This window comes from Sinohyriopsis cumingii, chromosome 6 (genome assembly GCF_028554795.1).
Source record: "Sinohyriopsis cumingii isolate HCF-2022 chromosome 6, ASM2855479v2, whole genome shotgun sequence".
In the NCBI taxonomy this organism is placed as follows: Eukaryota; Metazoa; Mollusca; class Bivalvia; order Unionida; family Unionidae; genus Sinohyriopsis; species Sinohyriopsis cumingii.
The window spans coordinates 58416100-58437560 of record NC_142966.1 but is presented as its reverse complement, the minus strand read 5'-3'; the positions used below and the strand labels follow the sequence as shown (position 1 = coordinate 58437560).

At 33.9% G+C, this 21461-nt stretch overlaps 1 protein-coding gene across 1 annotated transcript in view; it reads right to left on the bottom strand.

Moving 5' to 3' along the window:
* The window catches only part of LOC149797030 (uncharacterized), a 316734-nt gene that overhangs the window by 118855 nt on the left and 176418 nt on the right, over positions 1-21461 (bottom strand). Inside the window, exons 39-44 of the mRNA XM_089960698.1 lie at positions 19330-19452; positions 15917-15972; positions 13606-13699; positions 12933-13026; positions 5882-5996; positions 3192-3273 (exon numbers count right to left, since the gene is read on the bottom strand). Of these exons, the coding sequence (XP_089816824.1) occupies positions 3192-3273; positions 5882-5996; positions 12933-13026; positions 13606-13699; positions 15917-15972; positions 19330-19452 (564 nt within the window). The remainder of the gene's footprint in view (positions 1-3191; positions 3274-5881; positions 5997-12932; positions 13027-13605; positions 13700-15916; positions 15973-19329; positions 19453-21461) is intronic.

The window sequence follows — 21461 nt, the reverse complement described above, 5'->3', positions numbered from 1 at the left end:
AAGATACTGCATTAATCTGTGGATAACATAGAAACATATCCAAATCTGATTACAGTTACCCAGTACAGTGAGCTATAAATTGAACACCTGTTACCTATTTGACTCCATACACATAGGCCTGCCTGTTAACTGTTAAGCAGTGTAGTATATGTTATGTTTAACATCAATTTTAACCATTTTACATATTTGGTACACATCTATTAAGTATAGAAAGATTTAAGAGTAAAATCTGATCATTATAGCTGTATAATTATTTTTCACAGAAGAATTTTTTATGTGCTTTAAATTTTGAGAGAACTTGTTCACTGTCAAGTCAGTTAAGCTGAGTGACCAACTAACTGTAGCTGTCATTTCTCATACTCGAAATTTACAAATTCTTTGTCTGTGTCTACATCACCAAATCATCTGAATTTGATAATTTATGAAAACTAATTGCTGCTACATCAGTATCAGAGCCTTAACTTAAGTTATTGAAGCTTTCATAGTTGTGATTCTAATTGTAAAACCTCAAGAAAGTACTGAACAAAATCTGCAGCCTCCATTTTGGAGAGTGGAGAATACAACCGAGTTACTTTTAATAGCAGATTATGGTCAGATCTTAAACAGTGACCATGTGATCTGATGTAATAGCAGTTTTCCACGAATGCGGCACTACGAAACCCCGCTCAAAATGGCTGATGTAAAAAAAAACAATTCTGTGAGAATGGTGTAGAGGAATCAAAAGGAGCTTGCATGTGAATTGGGTAGAGGCATCCAAAGGCGCTTCCATGAGGATGGAGTAGAGGTGTCCAAAGGTGCTTATATGAGGATGGAGTGGAGGTGTCCAAAGGCGCTTACATGAGGTAAAGGGTTAAAAGAGACAGTCTTGATTTTTACCTTAGAATTTTCTAGAATGGAAAATTCTATTAAGTGACAGAGTATTTCCAGAAAATGGTAATTGTGACCTAGGTCAAGTAGAGGGCTATATAATCTTGTTTATCAAAACTTGCTCATTCTTGCCTTGACATCCTGAAGAAGAATCAGACTTACTGTGTTCAGCTTTTAATTTGGGTGGATTTATAATTCAAATTATTATTCAATGGAAATAGAGTACACCTCAATAATATTCTTGGATTGAAACATTAATTTGGAATTATAGTAAATTCAGTCAAGGACATTTGGATTATATTATTAGAATAATTATTTTATATTTTCCTTAATTTAAATTCAAATTCATAAGAAATTTATAACTGTTGTCAAAATGAATGCACATATCTAGTGATATGTATGTTTTAAAATGACAAACCTAAAATTTAAAAAAATAAGAAAGAAACAAAAACAGACTCAAGTGGGCCTGATATTACTTGCTTGATTTACAAAGCTTAACAACTAACGATTTCATCAAGCTGCCATTAAAAGCTGACCAATTCATTAAGATAACTTTAACACTTGTCCATTTCATTAAACTGACTTTAAAAGTTGACCATTTCATTAATCTGGCCTGCAGAGCTGACCATTTTGTAAAGCAGGCTTGAGTTGTTAAAATTATGTGGTCAGAGTATTACAAGTTCTTTTAATAATAAAGATGTAATTAAGATTCATAACTCAAGTCATAAAGACATAATCAAGACTCATAGATCTTAGTCATAAAGACTTTATTAAGACTCATAACTCTTGGTCATAAAGACATAATTAACACTCATAGATCTTGGTCATAAAGACATAATTAAGGCTCATAGCTCTTCGTCATAAAGATATAATTAAGACTCAAAGCTCTAAGTCATAGAGACATAATTAAGACTCATAACTCTTAGTCAAAATGACATAATAAAGACTCTTAGCTCTTAGTCATAGACATAATTAAAACTCATAGCTCTTGATCATAATGACATAATTAAGACTCTTAGCTCTTAGTCATAAGACATAATTAAGACTCATACCTCTTGATCATAATGATATAATTAAGCTTCATAGCTCTTGGTCATAAAGGCATAATTAACAATCATAGCTCTTGGTCATAAAGACATAATTAACACTCTTAGTCAGAAAGACTAACTGAGACTTGTAGCTATTGGACATATAGATATAATTAAGACTCATAACTCTTGGTCATAAAGACAAAATTAAGACTCATAGCTTTTGGTCATAAAGAGATAATTAAGACTCACAGCTCTTGGTCATAATGACATAATTAAGACTCATCTCTTGGTCAGAAAGACTAATTAAGACTCACAACTCTTGGTCCTAACAACATAATTAAGATTCATAGCTTGTGACCGAAAGACATAACTTAATAACTTTTGGCCATAAAACATAATTAAGATTTATAGCTCTTGGTCATAAAGATATAATTAAGACTCATAGCTCTTAGTCATAAAGATTAATTTGCGACTTGTAGCTAGTAGACATAGAGACATAATTAAGACTCAGCTCTTGGTTATAATGACATAATTAAAACTCATAGCTCTTAGTCATAAAGACTAATTAAGACTTGTAGCTATTGGACATAATGACATAATTAAGACTCACAGCTCTTGGTCATAATGACATAAATAAGACTCACCTCTTGGTCATAAAGAAAAATTAAGACTCATAACTTGTGGTCATAACAACATAATTAAGACTTATAGTACTTGATCAAATGACATAATTAAGACTTCATAACTTTTTGTCATAAAGACTAATTAAGACGCATTGCTCCTGGTCATAAAGACATAATTAACACTCATAGTTCTAAGTCATAAAGACATAATTAAGACTCATAGCTCTTGGTCATAAAGACTAATTAAGACTCATAGCTCTTGGTCACAAAGACATAAGACTCATAGCTTTTGGTCATAAAGACTCACATCTTATGGCTGTAATGACAAAATCAAGACTCACAGCTCTTGGTCATAATGACATAATTAAGACTCAGCTTTTGGTCATAAAGACTACTTAAGATGACCGCTCAGGTGGCCTAGTGGTTAGAGCATACACCTAGGATGCGTGAGGTTGCGGGTTTGATCCCCAGCCGAGTCATACCAAAGACTTACAAAAATGGTACTAACGACTGCCTTGCTTGGCACTAAAAACTACGGCACATTTGGATATTTTGTTGTTTGCTGTTTGACTCAACTTTATAAATAAGTATATACAGTATAATAGTCATAACAAGATACATTAAACAGTTGAAGTTTCAAGAAAATAAAGGAAGCAGCATAACACTATACCTTCTGCTCTGGTGCACCATCACTCACACATGGCAAGTGTTCAGTGTCACCTCTTGAAGCATCGACATGTCCAACATTTAGTCTGAAGTTTGAGAAACAAGAAAATAAATAGCTCTTTTGGCCTGATAATCAGGAGTTCATAAGTTACAATATTTAGTTAGAAATTTTTAATTGCTCTTAGGAGACTGTGTTCATATGGGTCTTTGCAACAATTTTATAAAGTTATAAGGAACGTGTCATAAACAATGAAGAAAATACATTCCACTAATGACAAAATTCTACTTTTAATTGGGTCAGTAACTAATCAAATGATCATACCTACAAGATCATTGAAACAAAAGGGATTGAATACAAAAAGATGCTACATGCATGAATGTTTCATAGTACATGTACATAGTCACACACACACACACACAGACAGACAAACACAAACACACACACCCACACAAACAGACAAACACACACACACATCATTGAAAATAAGCTATATTTATATATGGACATAGTAAACAGAAAAATGAACGTGCTCCTTATTAGGCCCATTGTATATATACAGAGTCCAAAAGTAAACAAAAGACTGGAAGGTTAGTGAATTCATACTTCAAGTTGTAACGCATTTGTCAAATTGAACATGTTCTACATTTCATACATTGAATTAGATTATAATTAAATGCATTTATATTTGTACTTTCTCTCATTTTCTTTGGGATTCTGTTCCAAATTAGTAATCCTGAATATTGAAAACTTTTCTTAAAGAGTTCTTATTTAATTTTGAGGTGGAAAGTTTGTTAGCTTAAAATGATCTTAATTGGGAGTGGTGCCTTGTTTTGTAGCATGAGATAGTTAATTGAGATATGATGAAGCCATATTGTTTGAAACTTTGTCTATACACCTAGCCTTTCTCAAAAATATCTGTTCACTTACTATTAACATTTTAATATCATTCATTTCTTTTGGGAAGGATTCTAGCAGTGAAAACCCCATGTCTATAGGACTTCAGGAGAAGTAGCAATAACACTATTTTCAAGAATGGCTACAATGGTCACTATATTGGCAGTCTAAATGGCACCATTTTCAATTATAACTAACTAGACATTGACATTTTTTTGAATGAAAAACCTGTCACTATAGGAAAAGTAGCTTTAACAAGATTTTTAACTGGCAACCATGTCAGCTACACCTGAGATCAAATCAGCACCAAATTAATTTGTGATGACTCGATATCACAGAAAGTCTTTTGATGAAAAGCTCATGCTGATATGACCATCCATTTAGGAGTAGCAGCAACTAAATACGAGAGTTAGGTCGGTTGCCTGATCAGTACCATTTTCACTTAGAATCAACAACAGATCATAAGAAAACTTTAAGTGAAAGTCAATACATCCATCTATTCTATTTAAGATGGATAGCACTGCAGCCATGTTGGGTGTTAGATCATTACCATTTTCAATTAGTACCAATCAGATATCATATGATGTTTTTAAGTGACAACCCCAAGTTGATAAAACTGTCCAATCAGAAAAAGTAGATAACACCATGGTAGCTAAGTTGTCAGATTTGGCACTATCTTCATTTTGGACCAACTAGACATACGAATATATGTTCAGTAAAAACCCACTGACAATATGACCATTCATTCAGGATAAGAAGATGTAAGATTTTCAAGATAACAAATTTGTGTTAATGAAAAGACAATGGATGGAGAATGGATAAATAATAGATAACAGGCCATGATTTAAATTTAGATGAATAAGCTGTACTGTTGATTTGTTGATAAGTCAGTAAAAAATATCCTGCACTGGACAGCAAATCCACAGCACAGGATAAGCACACCTCCTCCACTTGAAACAAAAATCTCCTGAATTTGTACCTTGAAATTATGACCGAGGATTTTATTATGGCAAGCACCTTAGTCTTCTTCAAGAATAATGACATAATAATGGATGTTAATTTAAAAAAGAAACTAAAGTTAAAGTGATCAGGAGCTCACAAAATACCTCAGCTTCTACGACATACAAAGTATCTTTAAAATAATTCTAAACAATCTTGGAAAGTAAATCACGTTATCCCACTTTTGCCATGCAACACACTAATGTGTCAAGATACATGTTTGAGTGTCATTGGTGAAAAAAGTATAAGATTTTGAACACTAATATGATTTTCAAGCAATTTTGAAATAGATTCTGGAAAGAATGTCAAAGTGACCTAGTTTTGGTGCACAACTCATTTGCATCTGAAGATGCACTAACAATGTCATTTTGATATGAACTGGAGTATCGACAAAGAAATAACAGCTGTGGCATGATTTCAAAGTTACTATGAACAGATCTGTCACAGTGTACTACCAATCCTTCAAAAACAAGTCCCAAATAATAAAGCTGATAACCTTGGAAGGCAAATGAAGGTGATTCTTGTTTCTAATGCAGGAGATTTGCAGTCCAGTGCTGGAGATATGTTACCAATAAATGAGACTTTCATTATTGCTATCAAAGTCTTACCATAGAGAAGTAAAGCTCTTGTGAGAAGAAATTTCTAAGACAATAAGAAAGCAGCAGTACAAGAGTACTGATAAGGTTTGCATCTTACAGCCACACAGTATTCATTAAATGAGTCCATATCTGAACCTAGTTTGCCTGTCTCTACCTGTCCTGAAGATATCATGTGTGGGAAAATTTTTTTTTAAAACTTACACATGCTTAAATTTCCCAGTCATTACATTCAGGGCATTCTCCAAATCCACACTTTTGTATTCTCGTCCCAGGTCGAGAGAAATCCACTCCACAGTGGCTTCATGAATCTGCTCAGCTGAAAACAGAATTAAAACATGCATAAATAGAACTAAATTGAACTAATAACCTGTTTTTGCCCTAGAGAGTGTGAGTTTAACACAGAATTTACAGATCGGTTCTCTGTTTCAGAAGGCTTTGTTATTGGGCTCAACACTATTTTTCAGCACAAGATAGACTATTCATGGCAGCCAGTATAACTGGTGGAGAAAGAACTTGGTAAAACCTATAAAAAAAAGCTAACTAACATAAACCATTCTTTGAAATAATCAAGATATTAGGTAAAACAACATTCAAAAATTCAGTTAGAATTAAAAGGTGCCACCCATTAATTCATTTAATGAAGTCACTCATAAATCCATTCATTTTAGTAGTGCTCCAAAAGTAGTGATGTGATACAGTCAACAAATCCTTTAGTGACTAATCTAATAACAACACAAGGCACACAAATTAATCTGATTCAAGAGGGAATGAAGAGAGGCAGGCCTGCATTTTTTAAGTGAATCTGAGAAGAAAAAGTGTTCATTAGATAAAAATAAGTCTTTGGGGAATTCTGGTGATCAGCTGGGGTGCTGGAATAATTTGAATTGCGAACTGGGGCTGAAGACATGACAGGGTTTCTCAGTTCGAAGAGGAAATTATATCATCAATGTTACCTGGTTTTAATGGGACCCACTAATGTTTTGGACCAATATCTTTCAAGATTCAGTATAATTCCGATGATTTGGAATATATGACTTTTTGCACATGATGGCCACACTGGAGCTAAAGAACTTATTCTAGATCAAAAGTTATTCTGCAAAACTTTCTTTATTCAAACCACAATAACCATTATATCTGATCCCAAATCAATAGGCCTGAGTCATACCTTAACTGCAAGTCAAGTATATGGTTTGGAACTAAAGTTGTTATGCAAAAAACAATTTTTTATTTTTTGTCAATGTGACCAAGACCATTTAGCCCAAACTCTTATGGCTTCTTTTTCACCCAATGCGTAAGTCATCCACAAAACACTGGAGAAGGTACATGTTTGACAGATGACATTTTTGTGTAGAAACAATTTTTGCTCTTTCAGTCACAGTAACTTTTGACTATTTAACCCTCAAATTGATAGATTTCTCCCTTATACTCACTGAAAACAATCAAAAGAGTTTTGGTATAGGTGTGTGATATAGAACCAATTATTATGCAAAAAACCTTTCTGCTATCAGTGAGTGACCTTGAACTTTGACCCCAAAGTTGCTTCTTTAATACCCAAAGTGTACACTATCCATAGGTGTTAAACAATCTTATAAAAATATGTTGTTGGGGTGGGTGGGGTAAAATTAATTTTAATTATGTAATATATTCCCTGTTATTATTACATTGCTGGTGTTAGTCCCTTATCCAAGGTGAATTCACTCTTTCCATTAGTAACAGGAGATCTATAACAAAAATAATCACAATCACATCTGGATGCCTTAGACACTTCCAATATTTGGAATATAGTCCCTCTAACTTTGACAGAGACTGCAGGACTCACGGTACTAATTCCACTCCAATGGTAAACATATGGAAACACTGTCATATTCAAAATTCAATAACTTAAAATTTATGGGTGCTGATAATGACACCTATAATTTTTCGTGCACATCTAACCTTGGTGCAAGCTTATGTGTGGAGAACACCATATGACCCGCGGCAATTTGTTTACATACATGTGCATGAAACACGTGTTATTGATTCTGCACCAAATGAATCAGGTGCTACTTTCAGTATTGAGTACTCCTGAGTCAAGCCTGTAAAAATGCTAAAATTGTATCAGTAGAAATTTGTCAATATTTTTTTTACATTACGTATAGGACAAGCTCTCAAAAGATATTTTTCCTAAAATTTTAATTTTCATTATTAACCAATTATGGACCACCAAACCTGTAAATGCTCTATCATTTCTTCACCCATTTCTAGACTGGTTCACAGTTCTTCCGTATAATTAGTACCGTGTGTCCTATAACCAGATTTAATTTTTTTTGAAAAAGTTGTATTTTACTCCTTGAAATTAGAGCATAATTGTAAGAAAGAATTGGCCATGCTTGTGCATGGATAATAGTGCAATAGCATTTTATGTGATACCAATATCTATAGTTAAATTGCATCCGCATCACATGTTGCTGTGTTGTATTGTACTTATTAATGGCTTATTCTTGTTATTAAAATAATTGTTTTCTGCCTTTGTATCTTCATGTTATCTTTCTATGGCATGCATGCTACACAAAAGAAACACAAGCATGCTGACATCAGCAAGTATGACATCACAGGGTATCAAATTACATGACGCATTGTATTTTCATCTCTCACTGGCTATAAGACAAGTTTTAAATGTTTTAAATTTTAAAATTGCATTTCTTTTCTTGCTGACTCTCACAGAAATAAGATACAGTGCATCCCTATTCACATCAATCAAACAAAACAAATAAGTGTGCCACATGACAGGTCAAAATGATAAGAGGCCGTTGCCCTTTTGTGACTAAAACAAATACACACACCCATGAAGCATCAAGAGATGCTGACATTCCAAACTTATTTAAACTATCATCACATGTGATTCATGACCCCCAAATGTTAATAAAAAGGTATAAAAGCCAAGGAAGAGTTCCATAAGCTTTATTATACTGAATAATTAAATAACATAGTGCTACTTTTTAGTATAAAACTATGGGGAAAGGTGAATAAGCAAAGAATAGACAGAGTAATTTCTTCAAGCCTGGTAATGTTCCCCACAACGGGGGTGGGGGGTGGGGGAATGTGTATCAACCCAAATAACACATCAACATGAGTTATGTTACATAAGGACAGCAAGAGACAAATTTGAAAAAGCTATCCAAAGTTCCTATAATGCTGACATTGATGTTGGAGACAGAAAGTGTATGCACAAACTGTTATGACTCAAGCTATTAAGTATGCTGGAGGTGGAGAAATGTGTGAAAAACTTTGCTATGCCAAGACAAGTTCATGTCTCTATGCAATATGCAGACACTGATAAAAATTGTCACTGAATACACTACTTGTTAAATTTAAGTAATAGAATTGAATTGCATATTGAAGTTGTCTAATACATAAATATATACCTACATTTACCCAAAGCTCATAAAAAGTTAAGAAAAAGTCTCAAAATCATTACTGTGGCTACTTTCCACTATAAGCAGTGTTAAATTACTTACTTTTTAATATAAAGCTGAAAAAATGCATACATTATTGAACAAAACAGAAACAAAGCAAACATTGCAATCACTCAATTACAGTCAAAGGGGAGGTAATACACCTTGATTTGGCAAACCAAATAGCAAGCTCTAATTTACAGCTAAATGATTCCTTACTATTACTTGATGGTAAGAACAGAGCAATGTAGGTTTAATAAATAGCTTTTGTTTCAAATATGAAACCATATTTCTGACATGAAGCTTGTTTTCATTTATTCACAACAACATATATGGTGAACAAAACCCATATCACTTAGTGCACGCAATAATCAAATGCTGAGATTTGGAATAATGTGTTCTGAGACCACAAGTTGCAACACCCTGAGTATAAAGGTTTTCTATCATGGGACTTGGTACATGAAGAATAAAGAGATCTGGTTTGGTGGGAGAGAGCAGTATGTTCACCATGCAGTTATACATCAAGAATGTTTCAACTGTATGAAGGGAGGTTGGGGAAGAAAAACTGCCTGTGTAAAGAATGCAATACAGATAGGACTTTTGCAGACTTATATTGGGAATGAAGGGTTGAAAACTATTATTTTAAGTGAAAATGTCCCTCCCTGCTCCCTCAACAAAAGGAATGCAGAAAAGTTCCAATACTGTTTGCCCAAAAATGTAATGTACCAATATGAGAAACATGCTGAACATAGAATAGGTGTCAAGGAGTTTAATTCTAGGATAAGAAATAAGACCGGTATAATTGATATTCAATGTGACTCGACATATAATAATTCAATTTACAGTTTGAGGCAATGCAGCATGTGCAGTTTTGTGCACAGTCCTTATTTTTACAATGTTCTCTGCTATGATCTGCTGAGTGTGTCTCTAAAGTTAAATGATCAGTACTGATACATAAGTGATTGTGACATAAGTGGCTTACATATAAAATCTACCCCACCCCACCCCATTTTGGGGAATTATTGCATGTGTTAAATGGTATTTAACCATACAGGCCAATCTATGGGTACCATCATATGAAATTCTGCCATCAGGCCATACTGTGCTCTTTTCCCTATGGCCTGAGCTATCTACTTCCACTCTCCAGTGTATAAAACCATCCCCATCTGTCTTTTGTATAGAATTTTTCTCCAAAATCACATGCAAACCATGATAAAAAGACTCCATTATCATTGTCATGTGTAAAAACCACCAAATTGATACCCTGGATGCACGTGGTAACCATGGAAACAACAAGCTCCTATTATGGTATAGGTCGCATATAGGACTCACGGTACTAATTCCACTCCAATGGTAAACATATGGAAACACTGTCATATTCAAAATTCAATAACTTAAAATTTATGGGTGCTGATAATGACACCTATAATTTTTCGTGCACATCTAACCTTGGTGCAAGCTTATGTGTGGAGAACACCATATGACCCGCGGCAATTTGTTTACATACATGTGCATGAAACACGTGTTATTGATTCTGCACCAAATGAATCAGGTGCTACTTTCAGTATTGAGTACTCCTGAGTCAAACCTGTAAAAATGCTAAAATTGTATCAGTAGAAATTTGTCAATATTTTTTTTACATTACATATAGGACAAGCTCTCAAAAGATATTTTTCCTAAAATTTTAATTTTCATTATTAACCAATTATGGACCACCAAACCTGTAAATGCTCTATCATTTCTTCACCCATTTCTAGACTGGTTCACAGTTCTTCCGTATAATTAGTACCGTGTGTCCTGAATGGATATCAGTGCAGGAAGGGAAGAGGGAATTTGGTAATAATAAAAGGAAAATATTACATAATTAAAACTAGTTTTACTTCCAAAAGCAACATTTTAATAGCATTAAAACATCCACTATTATTATTACACCACCAACTTTACCAGACTGGAATGAGGCTGATGATCTCATGACTAGTTGTCAAAGTGAACATATCAGTAGGATGTTCTACTGTAGGCTGGAGGTTGACTTTTTGAAAACTTGCTTGGCTGATGCAATCAGACCTAATGTGTATATATCGCAGCTCTGGTGCAACATAGAATGAAGGTAGAAAGAAGATAAGGGACAGTGAGATTGCCAGTATGTGGATTTTTATGACACCATTTAGAGAAGACTGATTATGAAAGGCACAATATAAAGTAATAGCCCGGACCTCATGAAGGAAAGGTTTCTCTCAGTAAGTGACTGATCAGCTTTTTAGTAGAATAAATTGTGGAGGAAGAACCCAGGAAAACCCCGGTAAGAACAACTGACCCATGTGAAGCTACTGGCAAACTTTTGCACATACCAACAGTGGCCATGCCAGAGACTCAAACCAAATCTTAGCCCTATTCTGGTAGGAAGGCTCACAAAAGGGTTCATAAGGTATTTTAGATAATGACTACGAACACAAAAAATTTCACCAAGGCATTAAGGAACAAGGGACTGGCCTTAGAAGCTTAAAATACTTTTTCAGTTCTGAAAGGCAAGGGTTTGACGATAGTCATACCTGCCATAACACAGTGTTATGTGAAAAACAAGATTTTGGACAAACCCACCCCTGACATGGTCGTGTTCCAAAAAACATGATTTTTAGGAATCTTAGCCCCAAGAGTGTTTTCAACAACAAAAAACCTACACTTCTGAACCACAGCGATATATACATGTAACCTGTAATATGTGAGTGAACAGTAAACAGCCCTGCTTCAAGCTCAGTGAAACCTATCCTCAGAGCATCCAGCTGATATAAGACAATTAAAAGTTAAGTCAGACAGAAATAAACAACCACCTTTCAGAGATTACTTAGTTGGCTGACAATATCTTGGGTGATGTGTTGTGTCAAATTCTGCTGTGGGTGAGTCCATTTTGCTAATTTGCAACCAAATTCATGTAAGGTTAAGTACATCAAAGAGACATGCTTCTTAACAAATATTATTATACATATCACTACAGTGAACGAAAATGTTGAAGCCAACTTTAATAAAGTTTGAAATTAGCAGCAACATTTCCTTGAAGTTGGATGTTTACTCCATATATAAAAATGCAAATTATGATTATTTCGGTTGCCAGAATAATGTTCAAGTGTAATTCATTTCAGAAGAAGGTGATTCTGGAAGCAATATGCTATCAGCAAAGCCCACCAAAAATAAATGACTTTATTTAAAGAAGCTCACTTAGTCAACTGACTAATCTTTAATGAGGCCTTCTACAATTACATTTGTACAAATAAATGTATATAATGCAAATTTTTACAAGATGAGGTGTCTTTGGACATCAAATACTTTTAAACAAATTAATTTAATAAATGAACGGTGAAAAGTTTTAAAGTGGGTTTTAAAGTTCTGCTGGGACCCGTGCTTAAAAAGTTTTCTTGGGAGACCCATAGAAAAGATGCAAAGTCTAAAATTGAAAATTTAATACAATAAAACCTTTTAAACCTTGAAAACAAGCTGAGGATATTCTCAACTTCCTCAGAGACAAAGCAAAACTCCATTAAGGAAAACTCAAAATTTCATGATTGTACTTTAATCCTTGATGTATGCTGAAAGTTCTGTGAAAATAAAACTTGTTACTAACCAAGAAATCAGACAGATAGTTCCAATTTTTATTTTGAGGAAGAAATTTTGAGATGCTTAAGAAACTGGGGCCTTGGTCTTAGAATCCAGCTAGAGTAGAAGTGTGATGCATGGCATATCCAAGCAAATACAATGTACAAAATTCAAATAATGCTGGCATGAAATTCAATCATTTTGAACCAAATAGTCCAAAGCAAATCTACCTTCCTTAATATCACTAATATCAATGAAGTCCAAAAACTGCTCCTGGTGTTTCAACTCTCCAATTTTCACATGGACATTCTTCCCAACTGTCACCTGCAATCAAAATGTGTTAATTTTTGTTTACATTACTGCCTGAACTATGGTATAAAATAAAAATAGTAAAACAGCAAGCAGTTCAAAAGTGAATACAATTTCAATTTAATGTTCATGCTTTAATTGAAAATTCACACACATTTTTTTAAGCACAGGTGTAATGATTCCAGTAAGACTCATAACAAAAATCAACTGATGAAACCTGGCTAAGAAATAAAATGGGTTTCTCTGAGCTAATATCACTATGGAAGACTGGTGTCTTGTTATCACATAACTTGGATGGCTTAATCAGTGCTAAAAATACATCTAGCATGTGTTTTTTCAGCACAACCATACTGGCAAGATAATGAACTTCCAAAGGAGAGTTCCAACATAACCAAAGGGAGAGAATCTGTATCTCCAAACTATTCATCAAAACTCATAGAACCTGAAAAACAAAGACAGTCTCATTAATCACATCATTTTTGTATGTTCTCAAATAGACCAATTTCAGAAAATGGCAGCAAGTTTTTTGTGTGGATAAAGTGTCATATTTGGCAATGTGTCTTTCAAATGATGTTACTAAACTACAACGCTCACCCTGTACCCAACAGGATCCGACTTGGGGTTGTGCAGGATCAGCCATCCACTGTATGATCTGCCAAGTTTGGTTAAATGAATCTTCTTGCCTGGGCTGAAGACAAAGAATGAAAGATGAACAACCATTCATCATGATGCGATGAAAATTTATGCCATTCTGATTCCCCTAACCTCTGCCCTTTTCTCATGGCTAGAACTATCAAATGAGTGAATAATGTGAATTGATTTATTTTTCCAAGTATCAAATTTTTTATTGTGGGAAAATTACATTTTGTAAAAATTTAAGTTAATGGATTTGGGAATAATGAAACTTAATATTCATGGTTTGAAATGCATACAGATTTGTATGCCAAGAAAAGAAGTGAATTGCCCAGTTCATGAAATAAAATTAACCAGTGTATAATGAACATTTCAAGGAAGTATTCAGGAAACTTGTAAGTGTCCCTATACATTTAAAAAAATAAATGGAGATATTTGATACTTTTGTCCATCAATCTGACCACCAAAAATGAGACCAATCTTGTAGATGTTATGCAAAAGGCAACAAAACTACAAAGGTGTTTCCATTCCACATTACAAAGGTGTTTCCATTCCACACTACAAAGGTGTTTCCATTCCACATTACAAATATGTTTCCATTCCACATTCAAGTTTCTGCTGGAAAATCTGAATGCACATATAGTTAATATCAAGCAATATTAATGTGGAAAGTACTCCTCAAGGTTGGTCAAATTTATTTATTATTTTCTCATTTTATATTAATTTAAATGTTCAATAAGGGTCCTAGTTTAGTAATAGATTTACTGTAAAATGCTGTATAAAATATCTTTCATAGTTAACTAGAATTCCATATAAGTAAAACAAATAACCCCAAGCTTTCCAATCTGAACTCATAGTTTGAGTCTCTAGGGGAAGAACTGTCCCAAATGCCACTTGTACATGACGATTTGTCTCATGTCCAGTAGGTATGTACATGCAGATGGTTGTATGGCAGAGATCTCAATAGTTTGCAAGTAATAATGCTGAGGTTTAACCCTGGGGATGGGGGTGGGAAGTAGGGAGTGGTAGAATGAACCCCAATGTCAATGTCAATTAAATGTATAGATTTACTGTCTTTACATGCCTCTCAAATTTTTATAAGGACATACGGAAGGAATCTCAGTGGTTTCAAAATTATAAGTGAAGGATTATGTTGCTGAGAGTAGAGATGGACCCCAGGGTCAATGCTGTTTACAAGTATAAATTCATTTATTCAAGCAAAGTAAGTGTATATATGGCTTTAGGGTGGAGATTTTAAATGTAATGACCTAAGGGATAATAGTTCTACATGGGGATTTTAAATGTAATGACCTAAGGGATAATAGTTCTACATGGGGATTTTAAATGTAATGACCTAAGGGATAAGTCCCAAGAGGGTAGGGAAATACTGCTGGGCATTAACCAGAGGTTATAGTCTGACAGGTGTTGACACTTGGATCATTAATCACACATGTGAGAAAAACAATTTTGGATTTTTAAAAAATAAATATAGTCCCCTGCCATCCTAATCCTGAGGGGCAAGATGAAAATTCCAAAACTGTTCACACAATTTATACAAATAGGACTGTAAATAACCTAAGTTTCATGTCTCTAATTTTAACAATGTCAGAGGATTTATTACACACCAACATGAAGACTTTATACAAAGATCCATGCACTTCTTTAAGGGATAGTAAAAGTTGCTGAATGGCAATTCAAATTACTCAAAGATTACATCTGACCTTGTGTGAACATGACCTTCTGACCTTGTGTGACCATGACCTTTTGTGATTGTTATTTTCCATGAGGCGACATCAGAATATTGAAAATTAAAACACGATCTTTTGACTAGATATCCTTTGAATATTTACTTTCTTAATCATTTTGGATGACTATCTATAATAGAAGAAATAATCTAAGGCAGTTCATCTTTACAAATGTGGTAATGAAATGGTACCAAGTCATCTCCAAAATTCTTTTAAAGGCAGTGATGTGTGATTTTGTCTTCTCATATTCTTTCTGTCATCTGTTCTTTGACTTGTAAGTGTATACAGCAGAATATCCCATATTTATGTTGCTAAAAAGACTGTCTGTTCCAAGTGTAGGTACCTTTTATTATTTTCAGAAGGCCTCAAAGGAGAGTCATTTTTAAATGTGTTATTATTATTACTATTAATGACATTATTATTATTAGATTTTAAATTTTCAGATAATTTATGGGCATCAACAGACTGTGTCTTAACATAAAAATAAGCCTGATTTGTCAAATCTGGCATAGAAAAATCATTCCTACCTTATCCACAAATTGCCATATTTATATGTTGGGAAGTCTGGCGGTATTTTGGAAGGCTGTAACAGAAAAAACAAAATGATGATTCCTAAGATGGAAACAATTACAATATTAACAATTGTGTCAAAGTTTCAAACTAATAACACGGCCAATAAATATAGTAATATTTCATATCTATGAAATCATATGTCACTGGTGGTAGCATATGATTTAACACAATACTCAGCATGTTCAAAATTTAAGTATCTGCACAGAAAAGTGATTCAAGATTTTGATTGTAACTATATTATTTTTTATACATATCCATGCTGTTTCCTGTTCATATTTACACTATACTTTATAATGTAGAAATTAAGGAAACTTTATGCGTCAACCAGAATACATAAATATTATAAAAATAAATTTTATCTGATATAAAATAAAGAAACAATAGTTCATAGTGTTTGCCAATAACAGCATGAAGTTTTTAACATCAGATGACTCTAGTTCCATAAATAATGACTTGGCTGGCTTCATGTTTTGCACATGTAAAAAATATTTTAATCACATTGATATCTTCAACAAAATCTATGAATTTGACTGCTATAAAACTTGAGATACAATGACTACAATACATGCAATCATTTAAGTTAATTATGTTTATCTCTTCAATTATGGTTGAAAAAGGTTTGTCTTACAAATGTAAAACTCTCAGACCTCCATAGTTTTTAGCAGCATCAACTTTCCAAAGATAATTTTGTGACTGTTCAATGAAAAGATAAAGACCTAAAATAAAAATATCTTTGTTTCCAATTTTTCAGCTAATCTTATTTTTTACCTGCTGATCCTAGACATTTCTTCAACCATAAAAAAGAATTATAACCCCCCCTCCACAAATTATGGAATTTCTTAATGTAGTGACCAGCCTGGGTTACATTTCATTCCATGGTAACAGTATTAGACATTACACTCATTAAGACACTGTTGTCATGTGACTACTTGACATAGACCAGATAAGCACAATTCAATACTGGTTACCTTTGCACGCTCTTCGCTAACTGTGATCAGCTTCAAATTTACAGCAAGTCAAAATAGATGAATGCAAATTATTCAAGTATTTAAATAAAAAATGCATATGTACATATCTGATTGTACAATATTATGTATATTTAATTTATACAGTGTGCCTGATTTTTATCCATGATTGAGGGTTGTGGATGGAGTTTTTTTCATACTTAAGTTTTGTTCATAACTGAAAGTTGGAAAAAAGGTGTTAACTAGAATTTGAGTTCAAGGTCTTCTTTACAGACTGGTGAATTTTCAATTTGAATGATTAGTTTTCCGGAACATTCTATTGTGTTGTAGGTCAAGTGGGTATGTGTATAAATAAGGAGTTGATAACAAATAATTAATTCCTATTTTTAAAATCAGTATTTGGAATTCATTTGTTATGAGAGTTTAACAGTTGTGTTCAGACGCAACTTGAAAGGAATCATTTATTTCAATTATTCATTGCAATTAAAGTGCTCATTCACTTTGGATTAACACATTATTTTGGAAGTTTTGAGAACTCATTGAAAGACATTCTGGATAACATCACTGTGGTACATCAGGACATTCCAAACTTTTGGAATTCATTTGGAACAATCTATATATTTGGACTTGTGACAGGACATTAAGAATGATTTGGGATTTAATTCACAATACTGTAAGTGTATCTTAAATTTTTGTTTTATAACTTCGAAAAATAAACTGTCTGTTGATTTTACAAAATGTGTTGGTTTTGCTTCTTTCTGTTACATATTTAAGACCTAAAGTCATAACAGTAAAAACTGCATATGTGCATAGCTGACTCATCATCTAACACTGTGTTGAGTAATGAAAGGAATAAAATTATATCTCACAACTGTAGTTCTCTTTCAGTGAATGAATAGGAGGAGCAGGAGAAAGAATAGTAATAAAGAGACCCATGTTGGTCTGAGTTTGCTGATCTGATTGATATCTACCTAGGAGACAAATGCAAGAGCAGTTGACAAGAAATCTAAGTCAGTGGGATGCTTTCTATACTTATTTCTTCCTATACTCATAGTTGCCTATATTATGAAAACAAGGTTTCTCTATTTTCATTCATATTTAATGGCTCATCAGCACAGCATGTCCAATTATAACAGGCATCTACTTTCGTCAAATTATTTTAAGTAGTGTTTTAAAAATAAAATTATGTAACTATCGTTTTATTTAAACAATGGCATCATTACTATAAATCTGAAAAGCCTTCATTGTAGGACACTATTGGTCAAATTCTGCTAAATGACTCTTATAAGTTATTAAAAGTTGTTTTTTTTTCTTCATGTTTTGTAGCAGTAGTTCAGTCATATCGCTACATTGTCTCTTTGTGGCAGTTTATAGTGACATCTAGCACTGAGGCATCATGCCACAGACATGTATCATGATGTCCCAACTAGTTACATTATCCTGACACCAGGCAGACCAGTCCGAACATTAATCTCTTACTGCTGAGCACCTAGTAAAGCAGATGTTAGTACCATTTTTATAAGTCTTTGGTATTACTCTGCCAGGGTTCGAACCCACAACCGCTTGCATCAAAGGCAGATGCTCTATCCACTAGGTATTAAGTTCAAATCCCGCATACCAAATTGATTTCTCTTAAATTTGGTAAAATTATCCTGTGTAGAACTGAGAAAAAGTCATGTACATTTTATCTTTTTTAAGTAACAGTGATCATATATGATGGTGGATTGGCAACAGTTGGGTACAGTTACAAGGCTTTATGCTAGCATGCTTTTAAAATCAAAGGATTTTTTATTTTTAGTAATGGTGGCCATACTTGACGCAGATCAGAATAATTAACAAAAACTTGGAAGATGCATTACGTCAAATTTAGTCAAATTCTCTTCAGTGGTTTCTGAGAAGAAGCCATTCAAAAGTTCATCTAATTTTAGAAGTGGTGGCTATAATTAACAGCAGGTCTGCCTTGTTTGAACAAACTCATATCCATTGGTTCCAGGATGCTTTCTGTCAAATTTGGTAAAATTTTGTTTGAGGGTTTTTGAGAATCTTGTTGATAGTATTTTTACTTTCAGAATTGGTGGTCATAATAGAAGATGGATCAACATCCATTATTCAGATGTCAAAGGCTGTGATGCCAGAATTTTCCCTGTTAAATTCTGTCTGGTCAAGAAGTTTTTTACAAATTGTAAAAGGTTAACTGTGAATGGATAATACACATCAGACTAACACTAGACCACAGAATAAGTTCCACCTCAGTCATGTGAGTTAAAAAATCTTATTCCAACTGACTGTGTCCCTAATGTTTGTTTGATATAAACTAGAAACACAAATTATTTTCATAGCCCTTCAGGAACACAAAAGATTTTAATGTTATCATACAAGAATCCTATCATGGTATCACTTACATCATTCTTGTTTTCGGCTGTCCAAATCTCCTTTTCATTGAGTCTGACTGCTTCTCCCTTGGAATGGAAACCAATACACGGATACAAGCCAAGCTTACTCAAGTTTATATTCAACTCAATCATCTGGAAATAAAAAAACTTATGCTAAACTGAGATGTCACTTGTAAGACTCATGGTACTAATTTTAACTCCAATAGTAAACATATGGAAACACTATCATATTCAAAATTCAATAACTTAAAATTTCTGGGTGCTGATGATAAGACCTATAATTCTCCATGCACATCTAACCTTGGTGCAAGCTTATGTGCGGAGAACACCATATGAGCCACGGCATTTTGTTTATTTACATGTGCATGAAACACGTTATTGATTCTGCACCAAATGAATCAGTTGCTACTTTCATTATTGAGTACTCCTGAGGCAAGCCTGTAAAAATACTAAAATTGCATCAGTAGAAATTTGTCTATATTTTTAAAAAAATTACATATAGGATAAGCTCTCAAAAGATATTTTTACTAAAATTTTAATTTTCATTATTAACCAATTATGGACCACCAAACCCGTAAATACTCTATTATTTGTTCACCCATTTCTAGACTGGTTCACATTTTTTCCGTATAATTAGTACTGTGTGTCCTGTAGATCTAATGGGACACTATGAACATCGTTAGCATGTTCACACCATATTTAACTGTATGAAATACACAGACAACCTGGAAATGTATAGATTTAGACAGGAAGTCAGATGATGCATTTGAAAAAAATGGTCTGAACATTTTGCTCAAATTAATAAGAAGGATTAACAGCATAGACCCCAGTCTTTTAGAAGCCGCCCGAAACATCAGGAGGTTTATATAAAACAAACACTGCTGATTGGTGATGCAATCATTAAATATGTCAGTGAATGAAGTCTTAAATGTTGGGTCAATGTCAAGTCATTAACTGGGGTGGGAACTGGTCACATGCTTGATGTAATCTGAGAAACAATCCTTGCATGCCAAAACCAAGGCTATCAGAAAGCATATCTTGTATTACAGTAGTTTCAGCGAGATTCTGGATAAAGGCTCAAACTGACCTGAAATGAGTCATGTTGGAACCCATGAGAGAATCCATTCTAGAAACTGGATGAGGGATTTTGGTTTATTCAAGTTAAAATTTGCTAGTAGGTTTGATGGATCTTGATCACAACCAATATCCCCTCTACAATGAAACTTGAAAGAGTCAGAAATTATGGAGAGGTAGCCTTTGATAGTAATTGGGACCAACTTTTTCTTTTTAAACAGCATAGAAAGAAATCTGGTATCCATCTAAACCATAATTTCCAGTTGAGGCTTTTTCAGGATTCGCTTCATGGGCCAATCTTAGCTGTGACACTTCTGTTGTGATCCTGACTTTGTGATTGAGTTGACTGTAAAAGGGGCATCACTGAGCCAGCGGGGTTATCTGCATAGGGTGCATGAAAAGGTGGCCAAGCTGGATCAGATGCACTACTCCACTCATCAACCCAAGGAGTAACAGGAACTCTCTTGCAATCCATTCCCTGTCTGAAATTGATTCTTTGAGTTCAATAATCTGTCAGATGTGTACATGAGGGAAACATGATTTTGAGACTGGTGATAAAATCCATGCCAAGATGGAAAAAATGCAGGAATTTGTTGAAATTGGACATTTCTCTGTTCATGAAAAAGTCTAGGTTGTGTGATAGAGACAGATCATTTCTGTCCTTCACCAGAACAGAATTTACCATAAATTTTGAAAGATATTGTCCAGATATACAACTGCTGTTGACAAAATTGACTGGAACAGAGTGACAATGAAGTTTTGTGAATGCCCATGGGCTTATTTTGATACCAAATTGGAATGCACATAACTGATATATTTTTCCTTAGTAGGTGAACTGTAGGAACTTGAGTGGGTGAAAGGACACATCGAAATATGCATCAGCTAAGTCTAGACCAATCAAACATTTGTCCCTTTGATTGAAAGTCTGATTGATCAAGTAAATTTCATCTTGAATTTTGGCACTGTCACATACTGTTGAGATGGCTGAGGATGACGATCAGCCTGAGATTTCTGTTTGCCTATGAGACAGGAAAGAGGCTGGAGAAAAACCTGGAGAATTCAGTTTT